Below are 26918 nucleotides of genomic sequence, written 5' to 3'. Positions count from 1 at the left end.
GGTGAAAAGGTTTCTAGGAAAAGGTTATATTTATTTATGACCTTATTTTTCTTCTCCATAACAGTGTCCTCAAAAATGCCAGAGTTTATTAGCTTGTCTTTTAAATTAGCTATAAAAAAATAATAGTTTGAATTACAATTCCAGAGATTAATTAACTGATGACCCACTTTCTCGAACCTCCTCCTGGATTGGCAAGACATTACTGAATTTTCCTACAAGCTGCAAGCAAATAAAGTGTAATTTATTCGCTAATGGATCGACAGGTGGGAACATTGCAATCTACCCTTAGTCTGCTGGCAGAAATAAAAGTAATCGATTGCAGAAACTAGCTAAATTCATTGGAAAAATACCGGTGACAATTGGAAATTAAGCCACGGCAAGAGAAATGTCGCACTGAAATAGAGTAAATTGCACACGGAGAAACGTTTTTGGTAAATTAAGGCCAACAATTCAACAATTCCACCAATAACGGGAACGAAAGCAATCGAAGCCACCGCCAAGGACGCGAGTGGGTCCAAAAAAGGAAATTTAATTGCATTCCAAATGCATTTGTCGCATTTGCAGATGTCGCTGGCGATGGTGTCCTCGTTCACCTGGGGCTTAAACCCGAGTTTATGGATTTTCCCGGGATTTATGACAGCTTAGAGGGACAGCTTTGTAGAAACGGTAGGAAATGTACATAGTGTCAGGTGGCAGGAATCGATATATCAGTCCTTCTAATCAAACGACAAAAAATTGATTTTTTTAGTCTTTATTGAGTCTGCACTTGTTTAAATTTTTGAAATATAGTAGATAGAAAATAAACTCCTTTTTCGCAGTCATTTCCTTTGATCGTTTTCTTTAAATATAGCTGCATAATCAGGTTAGACTTTATCGCCTAGCCAGACATTTATGGCGTGGTGTAAACCGGAGTCTGGTCCTCGGGCCAAGAGCTAACCAAGTCAACACAAACAATCCAGTTAACGGCGCAAGGAGTTAGGGCTCCGTGGAACTGCAGGATGCAGGAGCAGTAGCAGTAGCAGGCCACGAAGTGAAAGGCCAAAGTGCTGTGCATAAAAATGTTGTTTTTCCTACTGTAAGTTTGTGCCGCACTGTTTATCCGGAGAAGTGAATGGGCGTGGGGTTGTGGCACAGTGATGTTGCATCCGGATATTTGCCGCTTTGCATATTAAAAACGCTGCTGGCGTAGTTTTGTGGCTGGGTCGCCGATAATCCCTAGCTTTTCTTTGTAAATTGGGTTTTCTTTGTCGATGCAACAATGGGCGGCAGTATCCTGGCCGGAGGACTGCAGACCTGAGCTGTGGGCGTGGCCGTTAACGCTCCGTCTCCGTCTACACCGTGGATAGATAAAACACCAACTGGATCCAATCAGGCAAGACATGAGGCAAGCCGCAGGCAATCAAGTGGCAAACTGCTTTGTGGGGGTTCATTAAATTGCTAATGTGGTAGCGATTCCTTTTTTCGCTCACAGATCCTTACAGGATGTGGCAGAGCGACAAGTCGCATCAGAGCAATTTAGCTGGCAGAAATTGAACTGTGAAATGCCATAAAATTAAATATATAAGTAACTGAGGGATCTAACTGAAGACAGAATACCGAAATGCTCTTTAAATGTACCTACGGTCTGGGTAAAAATTAAATAGATACATTTCAGCTCTGCCAAAGTCACTTTATTTCGGAGAAACGCTCAGGTAAATATTTATTTATTGAAAAATCTGTGTGTTAGGGTACGAGAAGAACAGCGAAAGTCTTTTGGTTTCTAGATGTACTAGAAACAGACATATGTATGCCTTTACTGATCGATATCCTGCCGGGTTCCCTGTTCATGTGGAGGATAATTGAATCCGATGTGAAGCTGCTCCTTGTGGCAGTTATGAAATTTGTGCGTCGGCTTCCGGTGCCCTAGAACGGAAACAAAAGCGAAGAGCATTGCCGCCAAAATGAAGTTACAATTTACAGGCCAGAGTGTGGGGTCGTCTGCCTGAATGGCTGATGTCAAAAACACTGTAAAAAAAGTACCGACTTTTAAACGTATTAACATAATTATTATAATAAAAATTCTTTGACAATCTTGGTAAAATTGGATTTTAAAACTTTAAATATCTACCGCATGTCAACATATTTTGGGTTAAATTTTCCAAAAATTGTTGTGTAATTCTCAACGGCGTGCAATGGATGAGAAACAAGGATCCGTACCGTGAACGAAGTGGGGGGGGAAACACCCCGGCAGGGCACACACATGTTCCCCCATGTCTTGCAACCTCGGCAATGAATTTGTGTTTCCGCCTCGATGCTCTCGCCATCATGGTTAACCGCATCGTTGATTTAAGGGCGTTCCAGTGGGCGGGTGTGATGTATTTCGCTGCTTCGTCATTTGACGCGAGCGACACAATTAAAAACATGCAGCCCAATTCATTTGATTGGCACGAAGGAAAATTCCTGATAAATATCCTTCCTGGAATGAGGCAGCGTCCTACAAGACTGACAACTTCATGAATTTGTCTGTCTCTGTGGTCAAAAAAGGAAAGACGAAATACACAACTTCATTAAAATGGAAAATGTGAAATGTATGAGTTTCTTAAATATTCATTGCTGTTGACAAAAAACCATTCTTTAAAGATAACTTGTAAGTTCTTTGAATTAAATTTAAAATTTTTTGTTTGCTTAGGTGTAAATCCAGTCCAAAGTTTTAAATCAAAATGCAAAAATGTGGAGAAATATTGTGAACTTGATAAAAGACATTGAAGGGAACATTTTTAAATATTGCGCCGTCTGTTGATATCGATAAATAATACTGCAAATCTAGTATATTCAGTATTTATTTAAGTTGGTTCACAATTCTACAAATTTTATAACTTTAGAAGTTATTTTAAGTTATTTATTTATAATTAAATTAGTTTCTAGCATAAAATTGTTTTGTATTAAGCAGTTTTTCGATATTCAATTTCTTACGTGTCCAATAGATGGCGCTAAAGATATAATTATCGATATTTAGGAACAGTGTTGTGAAACATGAAATTATTATTTTTATTATCAACAACTGCATTAAAAATGGATTATATTCACTCCGTTTGGAATTACCTGGCCTCGATCTGCAACTGCTGGCAATGCACCGAGGACACGGGGGCTCAGGTGGGTCACCAGCTTAGCTTCGATGTGGAATTCCCTCTATCTTTATGTTGTTTCTTGCCCTTGTAGCCGAACGAACCAAACGAGAGGACACACCTACTAGTAGACCCCGTGAACCACAGCCCGGCCCTCCGGAGGAGCAACTCGGATGGCCTGAGCAACGACTATGCCCACTCACTACCCAAGAAAGATGACCAGACCGCTCTGTCCAGATTGGTTCAAAATACAGCCATGTACGCAGTTGTTATGCACCCCTTTTGTTTCCGATAGGGCACCAATTTACCCTTATTGGGTATTTCACTTTGATTTAGATGATTGTTACGACAGATAGGAACTTATACGACTCCCTATCAGGTTAATAGGTGAAGGGGGCACCCGATTTCGGTTTCCATTTGTTTGCTCATTAAAATGTGTGTTTTAATGACTAGTCACCACAATGTTATCTTGATGTACCCTGAAATGGGTATCCAATATCTTTCACAATAGGAATATGGATAGAGACCTATACTAATGATTTTTTCCTCCTAGAAACATGATCAATGTTGGTGCCATGGACTGCCATAGCCTGGAGCACCAGGAGTACACTGACAGAATAAGATTGTACTCGCAGAGGTTGCACCAGCAGTGGAATAATGTACAACATCCCAGTGTCATCCTTAAAGGTATGTCTAAATGATTCACAGAAACCACCAATTACTCATTCCTTACTATTTCAGGCCTCCTTAAAGATGTCCCGAGCCATCAGTTCTATTTAGCAAAGCCTCTTTATGCAGAGGACACAGCTCAGGTAAGATTATTTATAGATTATTCCTAAATAAATCTAAACTTTTATCATTTTTAGATGAAGGCCTTCATTGAGAAAGCGCACGTGAGTGTCTCCCACATTCAAATCGACCACAAGGAGGCAGTGGTAGTGCCCTTCCGAATTCCCTGATCAGTTTATTAAGATAAATTAAGATGCAGTGATAAATTAATATGAAATCAAAAAATATATTGGTACTAAGTAACCTTTGAATATTCAGGTAATCGACATATTTTTTATTAAGTGTACAGATACAAATAAATTCAATATATATTCATACCACACGCAAACTATTTTCGTCAATACAAGAAGATACAGACAAATTCAAAATGTCTTTCGATTTAAATCATAAGTACTGGGTTTCCACCAGAAAGGATATTGCCCAGCTTATTAAAAAGCAGAATCGTTTGAAAAAAATTGCACCACCCGGCGAGAAGGCAGTTTCCTTTAAAATATTCGCTGAACTTTATGTTCTATATGTTGAGCTGGTGGCGAAGCTAGGTTTCATTTACCACCATACCTTCCAAGTGCAAAAGCGAGCTGTGGTGCGAACCCTTGTTGAAAGTGCCACCCAGCAGTTGATGCAGCTCAAGGAGGAGCTGAAGGAGTTGGAGATGAGCGAGTATGTTTATTTGGACAAGGCTTTGATCGCCAGGAAACTGACACCCCGGGACTTGGTTATATGGAGATCACCTCAGTTCCTCTATCGCCGTCCACTAGATATTCAGAATATCATTGCGGACAATAGACTGTATATGAACGATGTGGAAAAGGAGGAGAAGGCAGCCCAGGATTTCGTACCTATCACCGAAGCTATCACGCTGATTCAAGCCCATGAGAGAGCGCGGCGAGCTCGTGTATACAAATCAAATATTAAGTACGATAAAAAGAAGTTTCTCAAGGTGATGCAGAGGAAAAAAATCAACTATCGGTTTACGTTCAAACCCGATCAGGCAATGAGTATACCCGTTAAAAGGACTATATTCACAGCAGATTTCATTAAAAATACAGAGGACTGCGATTACTTGAGGACCAAGGATGATGTAGGGGAGGACATGGCTGCTATGATGGGTAATTTTTATATCAAATCCTACGTTTTTTTCAACATTTTTTTGCCTTTTGTAGATGAGGAAGCTGAAAATATGAAAAGAAATAGGGCAGCCACTGTTATCCAAAGATGGTGGAGGGGTTACAGGACCAGAAAAATTGTCAAAATAAAAAAACGATTCAAAGAAGAGCTCTACGGTATGAAAAAAATGAGAAAACTCAAAAGACCGAACCAGAGAGCCGATGCGGTCATGGAAATGTACAAACATGAAATGTTGAAGAGAAAACTAGACGAAGATTATGTCAACTTAATTCTTGACGAACGGACTAGGCTAATGCAAGTCCGTAGTCCCTGGATGATGGAGGATATATCTGATCATATTCGGGCTTGGTTCGCCGAATTGTAAGTCACGTAATCTACCTTGGAAGCTCTATTATTAAATCAAACTATTTTCAGTTATCAAAAGACACAGAATTTTCATCCCTACCCCGATCCTGTTAAGAAGGGCACCGTATTAGTGGTAATCGATGAAACCATGACTCCTTTGGAGTTTCAGCAAACCTTGGGCAAGAAGCCACTGACCAAGGAGGAGAAGAAAAAGATCAGGGATAAGGAAAGAAAGGATAAAAAAAAGAAGAGGGAGAAACTAAAGCTTATAAAAATGAAGGAAGCGAAACGCAGGAAGAAGCTAAGGGATGCGGGAATCATCGACATTGCCTTTGCAATCGGTGAAAGCAAGCCTATAAGTAAGCTCCTAAAAACATGATTTTAAAAGCATTTAAATACAATATTTAAATTTAATTTTTTAATCTTTTCAGTTGCAATCGAGGAAACAATGAAAAAATATTCAGAAGACTGGAGGAACGTAGACGAGTATTTAAATAAAAACCATGATCCTATCAAGGAATGGGTTACCGAAGATGAACTCTGCAAGATCCATCAGGAAGTCAGAGGTTTGGTAGACGAATATATGAGGTAAAGTCCATAGAACACTTTTGGAACGAAATATTCCTTTAACTCCAAATATTTTTATTTATTTCAGGGTTGAATATGAATTGCTACGTGAAGCTTTAGCTAAAGACAATGAAGAAAAGTACACCCCTTTAAAGGTCAAATATCCAAAGAAGAAAAAGCAGAAGAAGAAGAAGAAGCCAAAGGACCCAACCGGTGACAGGACTTTGGATTCCTTGTACAACGAATTAAAGGACGGGGGCATTATTGAGGAAGTTTCGACGAAGGATTTCGATGAATTCATCGCAGACTTTAACTTTGTGGCCGATGACACCCGAGATGAGGATGATTTGACGTAAGTTTTAAATATTCTTGTTGTACCCTTGCAGAGAGTATAATAATTAAGGTTAAATGTGTGCAACGCAGTGAAGACATCACATCCCGAGTCGATTCAAGCTAACCAATGGCTTTATCTTGGCCAATTTTAAACTGATTCTTGAGCGGAATACCTTAAACGATTTGTAGATCGATTCTCCGTCATTCTGCATAAAAACCTGAGAAAAAAATATTTTTTAGATTTTTCATGAAATATTTGGGGCGTCCCCTTCAGAAATCAAGTAAACTGCTTGGTAGGACAATATGGCCCCCAGTGATGGCTATATCTTGTCCAATTTCCATCCGATTCTTGAGCGGAATACCTTAATCGATTTGTGGATCGATTCTCCGTCATTCTGCATCAAAACCTGAGAACAAAATATTTTTTAGATTTTTCATGAAATTTTCTGGGGCGTCCCTTCAGAAATCAAGAAAACTGCTTGGTAGGACAATATGTCCACAGCGATGGTCATATCTTGGCCAATTTATGTTCGATTCTTGAGCGGAATACCTTAATCGATTTGTAGATCGACTCTCCGTCATTCTGCATCAAAAGCTGGGAACAAAATAATTTTTATATTTTTCATAAAATTTTCTGGGGCGTCCCCTTCAGAAATCAAGAAAACTGCTTGGTAGGACAATATGGCCCCCAGCGATGGTCATATCTTGGCCAATTTATGTTCGATTCTTGAGCGGAATACCTTAATCGATTTGTAGATCGATTCTCCGTCATTCTGCATCAAAACCTGAGAACAAAATATTTTTTTGATTTTTCATGAAATTTTCTGGGGCGTCCCCTTCAGAAATCAAGAAAACTGCTTGGTAGGACAATATGGCCCCCAGCGATGGCTATATCTTGGCCAATTTCCATCCGATTCATGAGCGGAATACCTTAATCGATTTGTGGATCGATTCTCCGTCATTCTGCATCAAAACCTGAGAACAAATTTTTTTTTAGATTTTTCATGAAATTTTCTGGGGCGTCCCCTTCAGAAATCAAGAAAACTGCTTGGTAGGACAATATGGCCCCCAGCGATGGTCATATCTTGGCCAATTTATGTTCGATTCTTGAGCGGAATACCTTAATCGATTTGTAGATCGATTCTCCATCATTCTGCATCAAAATCTGAGAACAAAAATTTTTTAGATTTTTTTATATAAATTGAGGGGCATCCCTTCCAAAAGCCAGAAAAATACTTGTGAGACAATATGGCCCACAGCGCTGGCTTGTAATGTAATGCATTATTTAATTCAACATTCATCCTTTTTTTTAGAACATTGGGTCCGGCCAAGGGAGACATTAAAATGGTTATCCAAGAGTCAATGCTGGGCATGGGCGAATTTGATATTCCAAAACCGAAATCTTTACTGCTTATTGGTCCGTTGAATAGTGGAAAGAAACTGCTCTGTAATATCATTGCTTCAGAACTGGGTAATTAAATGAAGTATTTTCGAATAGTTTCAAGAATTAATCATTTTATAAATACATTTTCCAGATGCCGTGTTTATGAACCTGAGTCCAGAAAAGACTTACAAATATGCCGATGACCTAAAATATTTCCTGCATCTTATTTTGAAGGTCGCTAAGGCCTTCCAGCCCACCATTATGTATATAGAAGAAGCTCATCGATTATTCTGGAGTAAAGTTCCACCGGAGGCTAAGGATATTAACCCAAGGCTTTTGGGCTCCTCTATAGCTAGTAAAATTCTAAAGCCTCTGAAAAAGAATGATAAAGTTGTACTCGTTGGTACGAGCAATATGCCGTGGTCGGCGAAAGGTGGCATACGGAAGGCGTTCCAGAAAATCTTACTCATCCCGAGGTGCGACTACGGTACCAGCTTCTTAATTTGGCTGGAACTGATGACCGAAAATTGTCCGGATAATATGGCAGAATATGCTTATTCTGCACTCGCAAGAGTTCTGCAAGCCTACAACTCCGGCGACATCACCGACAACATCAAGAACACATTAAGTATCGAGAGGAGAATGCGACTGCAAACCGATGCATTGGATCCCCATGAGTTCCTGGAATATTTCATAAATGAGGAGCACCCACCTATATTCCCTATAGAGGATAAGGTATTCTCAATCAATACTTAAACATACTAGTTCTTATTCTAACCTTTCATTTCAGTTTATGGAAAAATTCAACAAATGGTTCGGCAGTTCCAATAAAATGATGAAGTTAAGGAAGAGCTTTATGGCCAAGAAGAACGCGAAAGCAAAGAAGTAATATGTATTGTCCAATTTGTAACTCAATTTTTAAACTTTCTATCCAAATCACGATGTATTGTTAACATTTTTAAACAAATGCAAACTATATGAACATAACTATGTAAGTTGAAATGAAAATAATAAATTTGTATATATAAATATATATCTTTTTATTGAAAATATTCAACTGAAGTTCCTATGGAAATTAGTAATCTAACGAAATCAAAAATGTAAAAATTAGTTCTTATATACTAGCATGTCATTTAGTTGTTTTTTTGATGTTGTGGCAAAAACTCTTCCAGTTCGGAATCTTCAATTTCACAGAGACGAACTGAAATATTGCTATTGGAGCCCATTTCTCCCACAGCACATGGAAATAGGTACGCCTCCTCTGAATTCTCTGCAAAAATATGATATTTTATTTAGTTATTGATATTCTTTGGAATGGTTTTTGAATCTTACCACTTATTGTTCTTCGGCTTTTAGTTTCCCTCCTTGAAATCGGTCCCTCGTTCATAGAGCTTTCCCCGTCCGTCTCACTTGGAAAATGCATCGGAGGTAAATATGAATCTGGATGTCTTAAATATTCTTTGCCTGCAGAATAGATGAATATAGTCATTTGTTTTGCATAAATTGTATGATTCCTAGCTTCCCACTTAGTAAGTTTCTTATAGAATATTAGTTCTAAAACGTTAAATACATTGGGAAAGAGACACTTCAATTCCACTACTCTGTGCCTGAAAGCAAAAATACAATCCACTTCAAAGTTCTTAGTTAAACGTTCTTTATTTTTCCGGTTTTATTCACACTTTCGAATATTAAATATCCTTCTCCTATGAGAATTCTGTATTTACAAGTCAAATATGTGTTATGTTTCAATGGTAACTAAAAGGATATATTTAAATTCGCGACATTCCGCACATTACTTAGGGTGAATTGAAGACTTACACGAATGACTAAGTGTCGACGGTAAAGGCACTGAATGCGTGAAATTAAGTTTTTAAATAGACAAACAAATAGAAGGATTGTTAGCAATAGTTATAGAAAGTAGACCACTGGCTAAATAATAATTCTAATAATTTTTAATATCTCATAAAATAAATTAATTTACCTGTATTTGATTTATAGTCTTCATTCTCGATATTATTAAAAGAACTCAGTCTTGAAAGCGGCTGATTATTTGATCTCGGCAACATAAACGGCTCCAAGCAGCTCTCTGCCTCCGAATCCAAGTACTCGGATCCGATATCCTCATTTAATGCGGCTATATCCCTTGTCGGATCCACATCTCCATCTTCCCCTAAAATTAACAGTTTCAATTTAATTTCAAACCTTATTAAATGCCTTTTGAAACTTACTGTGTACGAAAAAGGCCTTTTTCGACTTGGACTCATTGCTATCGTTGCTGTGCAAACTGGAGGAGTCGGCTATTTCGGCTCCGGGCACTTCGGTTATATCCGGCAAAGGATTATGGCTCTTTCGCACCCAGTCGGAGCAGTCCCAATGGTACTGTCCATTGGCCAGCGCGGAGTAATCAACAAAGTTCCCAGCGCCAGAGGAGTGGCATACATTTGGCATTTCCACTTGAATGAGTTTTCCGCTCGAGAAGCGACTAACCGATGGTCCAAAGTCCCTCTTGAGTTCTAAAGATTAAAAAATGTTAGTTAAATAATCTTGGTTTAAGGATCCTTGCAAAATACTAACCATTATTGAGTTTATTTTCAGAGAAGGTCCTCAAATGCATTTGCTCGCACCACTCCTGTTTGTAGCCATTACTTTCTCCGTCGGCGGAATGACAAGTATTGATGTTCACATGCTGCTTGTTTCGGTTCACCTTCTGGTATTCGAATGGCACATTTTCAAGCTCATCGCCGGCCGATCCATAGCTCCTTAATATGTCCAAGTTGTTGACAAAGTTCCTGTTGTTGCTCAGGAACAGGCTGTCGTTCGGAGCAGCCGTATAGCTAATGGGTCGCTGGTTGACCTCCAAATTGCTCAGCTTGACATTCGACTTGCAGTAGTTGTCCTTGTCCACCAGGGAATTAAGATTTGCCTCCTTGTAGGATGCCTTGTTCTTGTCTCGGTCCAGGCGGTTCCTACGTTTTGTGGAGGAGTTCCTGCGAATGACCACACAGCACAGGGCACAGCTGATCACGACGAGCACCACGGTGATGCCGGAAATGATGCCGCTAATGTGCTCAAGGGAGAAGTTCTTCAGCTTCGTGGATATCGAGTTCGAGTAGAGGGGATCACCACAGCTGGCTCCGGTCAGGTAGGAGGGACAGATGCACCTGAAGCTGCCCGGCTCGTTGATGCAGGTCGCCCCGTTGCCGCACGGCTGGTTTTCACACTCATCCACGTCGATCTCACAGGTGGGTCCCGTGTATCCGCGACACATGCAGTGCGATATGGCATCGCCCTCTTCGCAGATTCCTCCGTTCTTGCAGGGATTCGGAGTGCAGAACTTTCCGTACTCGCACCTCTTTCCGGACAGGTGGATGGGGCAGGTGCAGGTGTAGTTGTTCGGCCCGTGGTGGTCGCAGCGTCCTCCAAACAGACAGGGCCCGGAGGAGCAGGGATCGAGATCGATTTCGCACTGCTTGCCCGAGAAGCGGGACTGGCAGGCGCACTCAAAGGCATCCCCGCCAAGATCCTTGCAGATGCCGCTATTGGCACACGGCTGGGAGCCGCAAATGCCCAGGACCTGAAGCACGTTCGAGGGATCACACTTGAACTCCACGTTGGTGAATCTCTTGAGGGCGGCGATGGTGCTGCCACCGGAAATGTACAGCGGCAGGGACTCCTGGGCAATCTTGATGTTGGCCATGCAGCCAATGAATCCTCGCTGGATATCCTCGTAGCCGATGATCGACGGATGCGGACGAACCTCGGCGCCCACAAAAATGTCGTTGGACTGGATGTTCAGGATGCCATTAACCCCAGGAGCACTGCCATGCGAGACGTGCTTGTTGTCCACCATCAGCTTGGCACTGTTAAGGGAACGCTCAAGGCTAATCATATGCCACTCGCCATCGGAGATGTATACGCTGGACACGCTGATCACTCCCTCACCGGAGCCCAGGTCGAAGCGGTACTGCACTGCTCCGTTGATGATCTCCAGGATGTTGTAGTCCACTTTGCCGCTGGCGTACAGCAGGGTACCGCTCTGCTGTACAGTGCGGATCTGCAGGGAATAGGAGAACTCGTTCTCCAGCGCCATCTTGGCCTTCATTTTGTTGATCTTGTAGTGGGCATAGCTCTTGCCTCCAAAGGAGACGGCGGTGAAGAGACCAATGTCGCAGGACTCGTTATTGCAGGGCGAGGACTTTCGCTCGCAGTAGGCTCCGGAGAAACCCTTCGGACAGACGCACTGGTAGCCCAGAACCGAGCCGGAGGGCAGGCAGATCCTTTGCGGGGAGCAGGGATCCGAGGAGCAGGCGTTCACCGTCTCATTGCAGGTCTTTCCATCGTATCCCGGCCGGCAGACACACCTATTCACCTGGTTGTACGAGGGAGCAGCGAAGCTGATCACATCGGTGAACGTGGTGGTCACATTGCTCTTAAGGATGCGGAGAACCTGCCGGCACTCGCCATGCACGCAGGCGTTCTTCTGGCTCTGGCAGGTGTCCGGCAGCACTTCCTCCACCACCAGATTGGTCTCGTTTTCGATCTCGTTCTTCTTGTCGATCAGCGTCTGGCGAATCTCCTCGCTGGTGAAGAACTCATCCGAATCCGGGATGATCTGCTGCTTGCGAACGGCGAAAACCACGTTTAAGTTTGTGCCCGTGGATCGGCTGTGGCGTCTGGCGACCGAGTGTCTGGGTGTCTCCTCCTGCAAGGTGATCAGAATCACATCCTTTTGCCGACAACGCATGATATTCCGAATGGAGCGCATGAAGGTTTTCCTGTGGCTGAGGAGGAACTCCGAGGCAGAGATTCTACTGAAGCGTATTACCACCGATTCCTTCAGCATTTCGTTTGTCACCAATTCCACATTGATCTTGACAACCGAGAAGACCTGGAACTTGCCATCGGACACCGAAACATTGAGCCTGTAGAGACCAATGTCCAGATTCGAAATAGCATAGATCTTTCCGGTTTTGTTGGAAATGTTGAAGAGTTTGGAGCTCTGGTACGTTTCATTCTGACCGGAGACCAGGGACTGCAGGCCGAAGCTCAGCTCATCGTATTTGTCCTGGTCGGTGGCGTGAACCATGCCAATGAACGCCCCAGAGAAGTCGTCCTCGAAGGAGTTTATGTTGACCTCCAGCGGGGTAACAATCGGCGGATACTGACTCTCTTCGATAATTTTGATCACCACCCAGGCGTCGGAATACAATGGCGGAGTGCCGTTGTCGAAGACTCGAATCTGGATCACAAACTCGTCCTGAAGATTGTGGTTAAATCGCGCGGCAGTGCTCAGGGAGCCGTCCTGACCCAATCGAAACAGTCCGCCCTCGTTGCCGGAACGAATATCAAAGGTGTACGGCGTGGTATTGGGCGACTCGTCTGCATCGGACACTTTGAAAGTGAGGAACACATAGCCCAGCGGGCGGTTCTCCTGGAGCATAATACTGTAGTTGGCATTGGAGAAGAGTGGGGCGTTGTCGTTCGTGTCCAGGACATTCACATTCACCGGCACAAGGTTACAGCGCTGTGGAGCTCCCTGATCGCAGGCCTGAATCTCCAGGTTGTAGTGGGATATAGTCTCACGATCGAGGGGCCTAGAGATGGCTATGGTTCCGTTTTTCCTATCGATCGAAAACTGGCCAATGTGGTCGCCCCTTTCAATACTGTAAGTCACCAGCCCATTCACGTCCGAGTCCTCATCCGTAGCATTCACATCCAAAATCTTAGAGCCCACTAGGACATCCTCATTGATATTCACCCGGTACAGGTTTTGTTGGAACTTGGGGCTGTTGTCGTTGATGTCCAAGATCGAAACATTAACGTGGGCATTATTGCTGAGCGGCGGAGTGCCTCCGTCAATGGCCTGGATGGTGAGGAAGTAGAACTTGGACATCTCGTAGTCCAAGCTGGCGTTCAGCGTCAGATGACCGGACATGGAATCCATGGAGAACTTTCCCTGCTCATTTCCGCTCATGATGTAGTATCGAATGTCGGCATTCACGCCGATATCTATAGAGGCCGCGTAGACTTTGCACACGTCCGTGCCTTGGGTGGCGTTTTCGAACACCTTGCACGAATACTGTCGCATACTGAACTCCGGAGGATTGTCATTAATGTCCAAAATATTCACGACCACCGTGGCAATGGAATGTAGTTTCGGGATGCCGTAATCCTCAGCCTTCACAGTCAGGTTAAACAGAGATATGGATTCTCGATCCAGATTCTTTTCCAACTTGATGATTCCAGTTGTTTTGGAAATCCTGAAGAAGTCATGGTTCTCACCCATCAAGGAGTACTTTATTTGTCGATTGATTCCGAAATCCTTGTCCACGGCGTGCACCTTGGTGATCAAAGTGTTTAGTTGGGCATCCTCGGGAACACTTACACGATATTGGTTCATTGAAAACACTGGAATGTTGTCGTTGACGTCGGTAACGGTTATGATTATCTCGGAGAAGCACTCCTGGCTGAAGTCCTTGCCATCCTGGACATGGGCAATCAACTTGTACTTGGCATTCGTTTCTCGGTCCAGAGCACTGGCCACCTTCAGGATTCCACTCTCCTTCCCAATGGCGAAGTCATCGGCTCCCTTGCCGGAAAGATAGAATCGCAGTTTGCTCTGCAAGTCCAAGTCCACCGCCTTGATCTCAACGAGTCTGGTGCCAATTGGAGTGGACTCATTGGTGGTTATGTGGTATCGAGGCTTCAAGCAGAAGGGCATGTTGTCGTTGATGTCCATTACATCGATTTCCACATTGGCCGTGGCCGTGAACTTCCCATCGGTGGCAATCACGCTCAAGTTATAGAACTTGATTTGTTCTCGATCCAAGGGCTTCGCAATGAACAACTCGCCACTCTTCCCAATCTGGAATTGAGCCTGCTTATCTCCAGAAACGATGAAAAAGTCCATCTCCTGCTTCTCGATGTCTGGATCGATGAGCAATAAATTGATTAGCACTGTTCCTGGCAGGGCATTCTCCAAAACCGACAGCCTTTCGATGGGCAACTTAAAGGCAGGGGCATTGTCATTGTAGTCCACTATTTTGATGGTCACTGGGACTTTAGCATCGTGCTTGGGTCGTCCATTGTCCGAAGCGATCACCTTGAAGTTGTATTCCGACTGAACCTCTCGATCCAATAGCGTCAGCAAGGTGATCCACCCCGTGTAGATGTCAATGTCGAATATGTTTTGAATGTTCTCCGAATCACTTTCCAAGTAATAACGAATATTGCCATTTGGCCCTGCATCCGCATCCGTGGCAGATACCTTCACCAGGGAATTGACCTTCTCGCTGTTCTCCGCCACACTGACACTGTAGAAAGTGTTGTCGAACTTGGGATAGTTGTCGTTTTCATCATTCACATCAATGAGGACATCTGCGTAGGCGAAGAGGACGGGAACGGTGGCTGTTTCCGCTACCACTATCAAGTGATGAGAGTCCTGATGTTCCCGGTCCAGGGTTTGTTGAAGGATCAGTTCGCCATTGTCAGAGATCATGAAGTTGTCTTGATCCGCGGCTAGGGCGAACTTGAAGGTAAAGTTCCCGATTACATGCAACTTGGTGAGTACAGTTCCCGGAGGCGTCGACTCGATGATCTTTAGATGAACTAGAGGCTTTTCGAAAACAGGAATGGCTGTATCAGTTTCAATTATTTCGATTGAAACCGGAACTTCGGAGTGAAACTTTGGATCTCCGCCATCGGAAGCACGTACGAAAAACTGATATGAACCAGCTCCGTAATTGCCAGGTTCTCGTTTCAGGACGATATTCCCATTATTTTCATTGATCTGAATCAAACCATTGAGCTCTTCATCAATCGATTTCTGAACAATCTTGTAGTTGATGGCCCCGTTCTCCTTAATATCGTCGTCCTTGGCTTTGACCTAGAAAACATTATATGCTATAATTATATTTAAGAGATCTAAAGTACAATTCTTACCGTTAAAATAGTTTTATTGGACTCTGTTGCCGTGCTCAATACTATTTTGTATTCTTTCAGTGGGAAGTAGGGAACATTATCGTTGACATCCACAATAGAAACCTTCAGAGTTGCAAACCCAAACAATCCCCCACCATCCGACACTTTCAACAACACCTCGTAATCATCCTTCTTCTCTCGATCAAATGTAACCCTTGAGGTGATCACCCCAGTTGTTTGGTCGATCACAAAGAACTTTTTCATCTCCTCGGAGACTATTTCATAATAAAGATTCGAGTATGGACCAAAGTCTCCATCCGTGGCAGTCACCTGGGAGTGGAATTACATTTTAAACCTTAAAATTTTATAATTATTGTATATTAATTACTTACCGTGATTACATTATGACCATGCAACAAATTCTCCGGTATCTTAGCCTCATAGTTGCTCTTTTCAAACTGCGGACTGTACATATTTTCAGGTAGGAGGGATATTTTTAGGCGGGCATACGCCGTATGCACTCCATCCGAAACGGAAATATTCAAAACAGTGCTACTCTTGTCTGTAAAATTAAGCATGTTCTGCAGGGAAATGACACCAGTCATCTTATCGATACTGTAGGTCTGCAATTCGTTTCCATAAACTATTTTGTACTCCAGCGAATCGATGTCGGAAACATCCTTGTCGTAGGCCTTGGGGAGAGCCACGAACTGTCCTCGAACGGCTGCCACAGAAAGCTTGGTAAAGTAGGAGGGCTCCACAAAGCAAGGGGGGTTGTCATTCAAGTCTTTAACTAAAATTTAAAAGAATTATGAATTATGTAAATCAATGTATCATAAAATAACCAAACCTGTTATGAAAACGTTCGATCTCGAGCTCAGAGATGGCGACCCATGGTCCTTGACATTAACCACAATGTGATGGGAACTGGCCTGTTCGTAGTCCAAGGACGTCTTTAGATACAAATTCCCATCTGTGACATCTATGTGGAATAAATCTGAATTGTTTTGCCCATTTATCGATTCAATGTAGTAGGAAAGTTTCGCATTTGCCCCAGAGTCCTTGTCAGTCGCATTGATTTTCAAAATTTGAGTGCCGAACGAAGAGTTCTCGGGTATGGTGATATTGTAGATATCACTCTCGATATCGGGATAGCAATCGTTCACGTCGATCACGGAGACTGACAGGACAACCTCGGCAAAAACACCAGACAGACTGTCCGTGGCACGGATTGAAATGTCATGGCTGTTCTTTACTTCGTAGTCGAGTTCGCTGACCACAAAAATCGATCCTAAAAAGAGGGATATTTAATATACTCATAAAAGTAAAAGGTATGATAGATGTAGTACCTGTATTGTAATCAATTTCGAAGGATTGACTGTCGGATGATATTGTGTAGATTAGATCCCTACCCAAGGGACTCTCGGCTTCAATGGCCACGGACAGGGCGGAATACATTTCCACATCTTCCTTGACAGTTACAGTGTAGAATTGTTTTTCAAAAACTGGCATCGACCGATCAATAACCTAATAAATGATAAAAACTTTGTAGTAAGATTTCTATTATTAAATTTCCATTTGTTTACCTTAACTTGCAGAGGCGCTTCTGAGGAACATGGTGTTATTGCTCCATCATAGGCAGCCACAGTCAGTTCATAGTTTCTATTGTGACCCTCTACATGTTGTTTAATGGACAGTTCTCCGGTCTTTCGATCCAGCCTGAATAGTTCCCCATTTCCCTTTTTTAATTCATATCGAACCTCCCCGTTCTCTGCACTGTCCAAGTCAACCGCCTTGACTTGCATTATGATCGTTCCTTTGGGATCGTCTATCGAAACAGTGGCATAGTATGGCATATTCACGAACAGCGGACAGTTGTCGTTGACATCCAGGACCGATATATACACGGAGGTGAATGCTCTGCGGACATTGGCATTCAATCCGTCACACAACTCCGACTTGGCCTCCACAAAGAGCCTGTACAGGTCCTTCACTTCGCGATCGAAAATAACACCTGTGGTCTTTAAAGCCCCAGAACTTATGCCGATTTCAAAGAGATCGGTGGGATTCAGGATGCGGTACTCAACATTCTCATTCAGAGAGTTGCCCACCACATTAACCAAACCGATGGTGGCCACCTTTGTGTTGTTTTCAATTGCGGAAAATCTGTAAGAATCTCTTTGGAAGACAAAGTTTGAATCCATGGCCACAATAACCTTGATCTTGACGATTAAAATTGCAGAGTAAATGCCATCGGAGGCACGGAGATGCAAGTTGTAATCTCGATCGTTTTCATTATTGAGTATTTCAAAGTTTCTGTAAGAAATTAAGAGTTTAAGCAGAGTTCTAAATATAGTAAATAATCCAAATACCTTGTGGTGAGGGCTCCAGTGTATTTATCAATTTGAAAGCATTCGTTTGAGTTTCCATCTACAATATCGAAGCGCAGAGTATCGTTATCTGCATCGCTAGCCTTAATTTGGGCCACGAAAACATTTTCAAAAGTTGGCAGGAACAAAGTGACATTCAGTTCTCTCTCATTGAAGACTGGGGGACAGTCGTTAACGTTAATCACACGTATGGTTACGTGGGCAGTGGTGGTGGAATGTAATTTTGGCTTTCCCATATCACTAACCTAAAACATAAACTATTAATTTTTTTCCTAAACTGAAAACTTATTGTTTCTTACCGTTACATCAAATGTATAGGCTGTATTCTTTTCATAGTCCAAATGTCTTAAAAGTTCTATGGCTCCGGTTGTGGAATCTATTTTGAAAACACTCTTGGCAATGTCATCATTAATGTGATATTCAACCATTCCATTAACTCCGACATCAGCATCCTTGACTTGTAAAGTTAAGTGGCTGAAAAACAAATATATTTAATATTTTAACTTTACTGTTTATAATTAGGAAAACTCACTCTTTTGATTCGTGTACTTTGAGTACGTAGGATCCTATTTCAGCCGATTCAGACAAAGCTCCCACATATTCGTTTTGAATGAAATATGGAATATTATCGTTAGCATCTAAGATATGTATTACTATATTCTGGCAAGAAGACTCAGCTGCCATATTGGTGCCTTTAACCGTCAGGTTGAAAACCCTTCAAGAAATAAAATATTTAAATATAATAATATTTAGTAAATCATGGAAATAACTTACTTAATTAATTCGTAGTCAATGTTCCCATTAATAACTATAACTCCCGTGGAAGGATTGATTCGGAAGCTTTCGTTTACGTTGCCGGAAATAATATTAAAGAATATCGATGAGGATGAGCGAGCTGTCACCTGAGTGACGAATGTTCCGATTCCCAGGTTTTCGTAGATTTCTATAGCTATATTATTGGTTGAGAACTTTGGCGGATCGTTCTCCGACATGGTTACGATGATGTGCACTGGTATCAGGGATGACAGGGGCGGACTGCCCATGTCCACGGCCTTAACTTGCAGCATGTACTCCGGAATCTTATTGATGTTCAGAGTGTCGGCCAGGGTGATGATGCCAAAGGTTGGATCAATCTCAAAGGCACTGCCCACGTTGCCAGTTATTATCGAGTACTGTATCTCCGCGTTGTGCCCACTGTCCCGGTCTATGGCCCTCACTTCGGCCAGCTTGGAGCCAATGGCCGCACTCTCCGGCACTTTGCTCTGAATTATTTTGGCCGTGAACTCCGGGTGGTGATCATTGTGGTCGTGGACGTTGACAATAATCTTGGCATAGTTCCTCTTGCCAGGTGCCCCCTGATCCTTGACAAAAACAATCAATATGTGTTGGGCAGTCTTCTCGAAGTCCAACCTCTGGGTGACAATGACATTTCCGCTTATGGAATCGATACGGAACAGGGCCAGCGATGAGGGATCCTGAGTGGCGTGCAAGTGATAGAACAACTTTTTATCCTCGTCCCGGTCAGTGGCATGGAGTTGCATTATAACCGACTCCTCTTCAATGTTTTCCGATATGTTCACATGGTAGACATCCTTGGCGAACTTGGGAGTGTTGTCGTTAATGTCTATCACTTGGATGAGGAGGTTCGTGAACGAGGTGAACGTTCCATCCGTAACACTGATGGTCAGATTATAGGACTTTTCCGTTTCGTAGTCTAAGTGCTTGGACAGCAAAATATTGCCATTGTCTTGGCCAATATAAAAGGAATTGTCCTCATTGCCACCTAAATTATACAATTCAAATATAATCAATACTGTGTTGTATTAATTTTGATTAAAAACTTACTGGAAATGTTATACCACAACTGATCGTTGTCATCATCCACGGCTAGGATTTGAGTCACCAAAAATCCCGGCTTGTCGTTCTCCGTCAGATCGACGGCATTGTCCGTCGTTTTCTTTACGATTATGGGAGCATTCTGCGAGTTTGGATTGACAGGAACTACAACTATGTTAACCCGAGCAGTTTGACTCTTCTTAGGAATCCCATTGTCCTCGGCCTTGATGTGAATCTCAAACTCATTGTCCGATTCCAAGGGCTTTGCAATGTATATGTGGCCCCTTTGGCTATCGATGCGGAACTTGTTTTTACCCTTTCCCGACTTGATGGAGTATGTAATGCGACCATTATCCCCATCGTCACTGTCGATAGCATGCACCTGGAAGATATAATCATTTAAATCTGAAAGACTATGAAGACTTCTTGAATGAAAATACCTGGAATATGGACTGATTCACAGTAGCCGAGGTAGGAACTTGCACTTTGTAGACCCTCAGATCGAACTCTGGACTATTATCGTTGATATCCAAAACGGTTACCACGATTCGAGATGTAGAAGACAGCATAGGAGAGCCATTATCCGATATAGCCACCTGATGGATGAGGGATATACATAGGTAATCAAATGAAATATGTAATTTTTGTTTAAAGAAATACCTCCAAGATATGCTCTGCCTGATTTTCTCTGTCCAGTTTGCGCTCCGTGGTTCTAATAACACCTACAATTATCATAAAAATAAAAGTAAAGTTGTAAAAGTGAATAAAATATTGTCTTACCTGTTTTGGAATCAATTTCAAAGTAGCCAACCAGATTTCCTGAAACTATATTGTAGGAAATGGTTTGGGTGGGATCTATATCCGGGTCAACTGCGTGCAGTTTAATGATTTCAATATTTTCAGCACTGGCCTCCGTCACATTTACATAATAAACTGGTTTGCTGGTAAGAGGAATATTGTCGTTTTCGTTTTCAACTTGTATATAGACCTAGAATGTATCAAAAAAAAGATTAATATTGATTAAGGGGAGATTAAGGAGAGCTCTTACTTCAACACAGTTGCTGAGGGGCACAATGGCGCTATCCTGAGCGCACAGTGTAAGCCAATAGAAGTTCTTCGTTTCCGCATCGAGTTGGGACAAGGAGGTAATGGATCCTTAAAACATTACATAAAATTATTAAATATTTAATTTAATTAAAATAAAATTCAAACCTTGATCATTGACTGCAAAAATGCCAAGCCCATCTCCGCCTGTGATGGAATAAGTTATTTTGGAATTCAAATCCACGGTGTCCAAATCCCTGGCAGTGACATTCATCACAAACGTTCCCTTGGGCTTGTTCTCCTTGATCCTGCCCTCGTAGACAAAGTCCTCGAACTCGGGGGCAAATCGGTTTTCGTTCACATCAATAATCATGATCACTATGGGCATGTCGGAGGTGAGGGAGGGATCTCCTCCATCGATGGCGCTCACTATCAGGTTGTGGACTTGCTTGTTCTCATAGTCCAGGAATCCTTGCGTCCTTATGGCTCCTGTGTGCTTGTCGATTTTGAACAGTTCCTCCTCCTGGTTTTCCTCCTTCAGCGAAAAGAGGATCTCGGCATTGGGGCCAATGTCCTCGTCCACAGCTTCGATAACTGCCAGCACAGTGCCCTTGGGCAGGTCCTCGCGCACCTTGAATGTGTACTCCTGGACACCGAACACGGGAGCATTGTCGTTCACATCATCCACCAAAACATACACCAAGGCCTCCGAGGAGAGGGCAGGATTCCCGCCATCCTTGGCCGTTATGTGGAGATCGTACTTGTCCTGCTTCTCGCGATCCAGTGGCTTGTTCAGGCGGATGCAGCCATTGGTGGCATTGACCGTGAAGTCATTGCACTCCACGGACAGGGAATAGGTCACTTGGGCATTGATGCCAGAGTCGGCATCGGTGGCATGGATGCAGTGCACCACAGTGCCAATCCTGGCATTCTCGGTCAGCCTAAAGGTGGCCAGAGTCTTCTGTATGACAGGACGATTGTCGTTCACATCGAGTATGGTGATGGGCAGCATTTTGGAGTTAGCTTTGGTGGGATTACCGAGATCATAGACGGTGATGTTCAGGACGTACTCATTCTGCCGCTCCCTGTCCAAGTAGCCAATGATCTGAAGCTCGCCACGGTCGGGATCGATGCGGAATACCGAATCGTAGTCGCCGTCGGAGATGGCAAACACCAGCTTGCCATTGTAGCCCAGATCCCGATCCTTGGCCTCGATCCAAGCCACCGTTTCCCCCAACTGCACACTCTCGTTGATGGCCAGCTCCTGGGGGAAGTTTATGAACTCCGGACGATGCACATTTTGGCCATATCGACTTGGCGTCAGGGACAGGTCACTAAACACCGACTGGGAGACGGCCTTTACGTTGTTCTTCTCCGCCAACGCCATGGTCTCCGCCAGCCTGCGAGCCACTCCTGTTTCGCGACACTCGAAGGATCCATAGCCGTGCAAGAGACCTGCATCTCCGCTCAAATCGTCTGGCATAAGGTGGACGTTGATGATCAGCTCGTCGGAGAAGTGAGTGCCATCCGTGGCGGACACTTTGATCACCCGGTTACCCATGGCGGCCTTCATCAAATCACAGGCAATCGACAGCGACCCGGAAGTGGGATCCAAGCTGAAGCAGCCATCCTCGTTGCCGTCGCTCAGGCGATAGGATATCATGTCCCCGGCGTCGAAGTCAATGGCGGAGGTCACAAACACCTCAGTGCCCATGGGAGCTGATTTTGTGACCTTGCCGTAGCAGTTGACCCGTTCGAACTGCGGTCGGTTGTCATTGATGTCCTTCACCACAATTGAGAGCTTTATTTCAGTCTGTCTGCGATAGGGCAGGCCCCAGTCCGAGGCCCGGATAATAAGCTCATAGTTCCGCCTCATCGTTTCGTAGTCGATCAGGGACGTGGTCTTTACCACGCCGGTGAAGTGATCGATTTCGAAGGGCACCGTGTTCAGGTTGGCAATACTATAGGATATGTACGAGTTCTCGCCAGAGTCCCTGTCTTTGGCAGTGAGTTTGACGACAAACGAGCCGGCCAGATTGTTTTCGTTTATATATATTACTTTATTTACATTCTCGAAGATCGGATCATTGTCGTTCATGTCCTGAACGTTGATTTTCACCTTCGCCGAGGACTGCTTCCGGGAGCCCACGTTCGCCTGGTCGATGGCCGAGACTGTCAGGGTGTATATGGACTTCCGCTCGGCATCCAGCTGCTTGGCAGTGTACAGCATTCCGGAATCGGGATTGATGCGAAACTCGTCGCCCTCGTTTCCGCCCACGATCTCCAAGTAGACCAGGGCGTTCTTTCCCAGGTCGGGGTCACTCACTTTCAGCCTTATCACCGGCATGTTGATGGGCGCCGTTTCCGGTATCGAGACTTCGTAAATCTCCTGCGTGAATATTGGTACGTTCTTGCTCTCCGGCTTTATCTGTATCGGAACTGATTTGTAGGCGAATCTCCGGGGTGTCCCCAGGTCCTCGGCCCGCAGCGTCAGGTTGTAGATAAAAAACTGTTGACTTAAATGCGCAAACTGATTCAGCTCGATGTAGTACTCGTCTTTGGTCTCCGCCGACCTCAGGAGGAACGTGCCATCCGGATTGCCGTCCACGATTTCCATACTTCCGATGTTGCCGTGAATCCCCGTGTCCTTGTCGTTGACCCGGACTATCCCGTATATCAGGGGATTCGAGGTGGGCGTGACACTCGAAAAGGTCTTCGTGAAGATCTCCGGGGCGTAGAAGTTGACCTGCTTCACCGAAATACTGACCTTGGCCTTGCTGGCCTGGTGGTTCTGGTGGTTGACCCAGGACCCCCGGTCATAGGCCAGCACCGTGAGCTCAAAGTGCGAGTTCTCGGCGTACTGGAGCTGCTGCAGCAGGGTGATCTCCCCGGTGGTCGGGTGGATGGCGAAGTATTCGCTGTCCATGAGCAGGCTGTAGTAGATTTCGCCATTGATGCCCAGATCCGCATCGTCGGCGGTCACCTTCAAGATGCTCTGATATTTGGGCGTGTCCTCCGGTATCACCACATTGTACTGTGTGGGATAGAAGAGCGGACTGAGATCGTTGCGGTCCAGGACCTTGATGTGAATATTCGTCTCCGTCTCGTGGCTCGACACATTCCGGTCGTGCAAGTGGACATGTGCCTTTACTCTGATTACGTATTCCTCGGTCTTTTCGCGGTTCAGCACCACATTATTGGTTCGGGTGCGGATCGCCAAGAAGGCAAAGTCCCCCACCAGCTTCTCCTCGGCCTTGAACAGCTTGTCCTTGTCGCCACTTATTATCCTATACTTAACTTCTGAGTGCAAGCCGACTCTCATGCCGGCCAGTCTTTCATGCAGTACTCCCTTAGCGTAAGTCTTTCCCAGACTGTTCTCTGGTATGGTAACATTATATACATTATGGCTAAATCGGTACAGGTTCTCCAATCGGTTGTCTAGTCTATATTCGAAATTCGCAGTGGCCTTGTCATCGGATTTGCTTTGTACAGTGGGTAGTAGTAGCCAGAGGCTACACAGGAGCGAAGTCCATTGGACTATGTTGAAAGTTTTTCTTTTTACAGGAGTTACATATTTTTTAATCTTCATAGTAAACATATACGGCTCTTATTTCACATAATATCCTGAAAAACGATTAAGTATTCATACGTTAGTGTTTTTATTTCACTTTAAACGATTAAAAGATTAAAAACAAGAAAGGAAAGCTAACTTCGGGCGGAGCCGAAGTTGATATACCCTTGCAGTTCAGTCGCAGTCCGCTAGGTGGCGCCACGCATCTTATATTATTAGATATATAGAAGATCGTATATAGTCGGCCGATCCTAATGAAATTTGGCAAATCAGATTATTTTGTCCAAAATAGAATCTGTACCAAGTCCCATCTTTCTAATTTAAAAAACACTAAAGTTATGGCATTTCCGATCAATCAGTTATATGGCAGCTATAGGATATAGTCGACCGATCCCGGCCGTTCCGACTTATATACTGCCTGCAAAGGAAAGAAGGGTGTGTGCAAAGTTTCAACTCGATAGCTTCAAAACTGAGAGACTAGTTTGCGTAGAAACGGACAGACGGACAGACAGACGGACAGACGGACAGACGGACATGCTCATATCGACTCAGGAGGTGATCCTGATCAAGAATATATATACTTTATAGGGTCGGAGATGTCTCCTTCACTGCGTTGCACACTTTTGACCAAAATTATAATACCCTCTGCAAGGGTATAAATATCTGAATAAAACAGCTGTAGGTGGCATAGCCGTGGGGTTCTTTTCATTAAATGTCTCTATTTTCATTCACTTTCACAAAATGCAGTTCAAATGAGCCATGAACTAATTTTCATTTCAGAAACTATTCAACTTCAAGGTAAATTTAATTCCACATTAACCCTAAATACCAAATTAATTAAAATCACTGAAATAACATTTGTCCCTTTTGTGGTTTTCCAATTACAATTTATTTAAAATTTTTTATTAAATATTTAGTCAGTTATAATTATGATATTGCAAGTAAATATTTAAATCTTGTTATCGGAGTTTAGCATATCGGAGTTTAGCATATTTATAGTTTAAACTTTAAAGTTTAAAAACCACTTTTCCGCCTAATTGGAAACGGTTGAAGCAAACGCCTGCTCACAAATCGATTTGACCTAGTTTTTTCTTTAAATGGGCCCGGCCTGTTATCAGTCTTTATGATTTTCGATTTAGATGAGTTTCGGGCTGTTATTATTATTATTTGTTGTTACATGGAAAAATAAAACTTTTTATTAAGCCAGCTATTTATAATCAAAGCTATTAGCATGTTGAAAACATGTTTCTTTTCGGATTTAATATTGCTAAATATTTTATTTAATTTCACGGTTAACATAATTAGCATGTGTTTAAAAAATTAATTCAACTTAATAGCTTGACAATAAAAAATGAAAAACTGTGATTTTAAATTTTTAACAAAGGACTCTTCTGTCTGTAACCTCTTCTATGGGAAGTTCTTTCTTAAAAGGTGTAATTTTTTCACCTTAAGAGAATAGTTTGTTGAACACCTCATAAAAAGATACATTTTTTATGGCTATGAGTTCTGAATATCGAAGCGACACATCTGTCACCTCCACCAGCTGATTGAGGAACCACTTGTTTGCCGAAGCAGTTGCAGAACCATTTTCTTCACCGAGATAAAGATACAGATACATGGAAGTGGAAGTGGAAGTGGAAGGGTTGCGAAATGGCTTCGGTCACTGAATGACTAATAATTGGCCATAATGAATGGTCGCAATTCACAAGAAGTTTACGTTTTCGAGACACTCACATAGCATTAAATACGAGTTAATAGCTTGGAGTTCTTACTGCAGTTTATGTATCTGACAGATAGTTTTTGCCCACGCTATTTGTATCTCTTAGCTACTCAATTCCCGTTGCACCTGGACCCTATAGGCATCCACGAAATCCACAAAAACGGCATTTTTACAGTCGTACTCCACTTACATGGGTATGTAATGGTAACTCCCATACATAGGTATTAACTCTGATATATATATCGCTTTATTCAGATAACATGTGTCTCTTTTTCCGTGAGCCCAATTTTTCGATAAGGTAAAATAAACACACAAACACCTTGATAAAAAAATAGTGGAAAATAGTGAGTAGGCAGCAACTCGTTGGGTAAATAAGAGTGGGCCTGAAACCACGGCTTAATCTTTTCCATATGTACACCTAAATTGTTTGGCACACACACACTAACACACTCACACACATTCAGATGTATCTGCGGCCGAGTATCTGTGTGCGTTTGTACCTTTAAAATTAAAAGTTGATCCCACTGCGCAAACAACTTCGCTTTAAAGTGAATAATATTCGGAGTTTTGGATTTCGGTTGGCTATTTCAGAGCCGGCCACTGTTTCCTATCGTCACGCACATGCACTGATTTTGATTTTCATTCATCACAAATTAACTGATCTCGGATTGCACACATTAATTTTTAGCTGCATTGGCACTAACTACGATCCTCGCCCTCTCCTCTGCTCTTCCCCGAAATCAAACAAATTAAGACTTCGGATTTACGGCTCTTTGCAACACTGCAC

General features: G+C 43.1%; 3 protein-coding genes across 9 annotated transcripts; 2 read left to right on the top strand and 1 right to left on the bottom strand.

Moving 5' to 3' along the window:
* Positions 1-2988: 2988 nt before the first annotated feature.
* On the top strand, positions 2989-4215 carry LOC6507841. The gene is made up of 5 exons (XM_001956418.4): positions 2989-3132; positions 3199-3362; positions 3658-3791; positions 3846-3916; positions 3971-4215. Exons 1-5 carry the CDS (start codon positions 3013-3015, stop codon positions 4061-4063), a joined length of 582 nt encoding a protein of 193 aa, XP_001956454.2. The 5' UTR covers positions 2989-3012; the 3' UTR covers positions 4064-4215.
* A 29-nt stretch (positions 4216-4244) lies between these two features.
* On the top strand, positions 4245-8679 carry LOC6507842 (dynein regulatory complex protein 11). Its single transcript, XM_001956419.4, has 8 exons — positions 4245-5002; positions 5057-5381; positions 5436-5725; positions 5798-5954; positions 6022-6285; positions 7580-7737; positions 7802-8385; positions 8441-8679. The coding sequence occupies exons 1-8, from the start codon at positions 4261-4263 to the stop codon at positions 8537-8539; spliced, it is 2619 nt and encodes an 872-aa protein (XP_001956455.1). The 5' UTR covers positions 4245-4260; the 3' UTR covers positions 8540-8679.
* LOC6507214 (fat-like cadherin-related tumor suppressor homolog) lies at positions 8670-26918 on the bottom strand. 7 transcript variants are annotated; one of them, XM_044715083.1, is made up of 22 exons: positions 26632-26918; positions 26322-26450; positions 21009-24464; positions 20845-20951; positions 20577-20784; positions 20457-20518; positions 20237-20392; positions 19806-20178; positions 18735-19743; positions 18493-18675; positions 18260-18434; positions 17943-18205; positions 17157-17886; positions 16920-17097; positions 16421-16861; positions 15963-16363; positions 15592-15900; positions 10225-15535; positions 9879-10163; positions 9632-9820; positions 8983-9114; positions 8670-8920 (listed from the first exon to the last, which is right to left on the bottom strand). In XM_044715083.1, exons 3-22 carry the CDS (start codon positions 24436-24438, stop codon positions 8784-8786), a joined length of 14079 nt encoding a protein of 4692 aa, XP_044571018.1. In that variant the 5' UTR covers positions 24439-24464; positions 26322-26450; positions 26632-26918; the 3' UTR covers positions 8670-8783. The 7 variants fall into 7 exon arrangements, with proteins under 7 accessions (XP_044571018.1, XP_032310626.1, XP_044571015.1 ...); XM_032454735.2 differs by lacking the exon at positions 26322-26450 and adding an exon at positions 9469-9498; XM_044715080.1 differs by having other exon boundaries at positions 26322-26918.

This window comes from Drosophila ananassae, chromosome 2R, assembly GCF_017639315.1.
Source record: "Drosophila ananassae strain 14024-0371.13 chromosome 2R, ASM1763931v2, whole genome shotgun sequence".
Lineage (NCBI taxonomy): Eukaryota > Metazoa > Arthropoda > Insecta > Diptera > Drosophilidae > Drosophila > Drosophila ananassae.
This window is presented reverse-complemented; position numbering and strand designations above follow the sequence as displayed.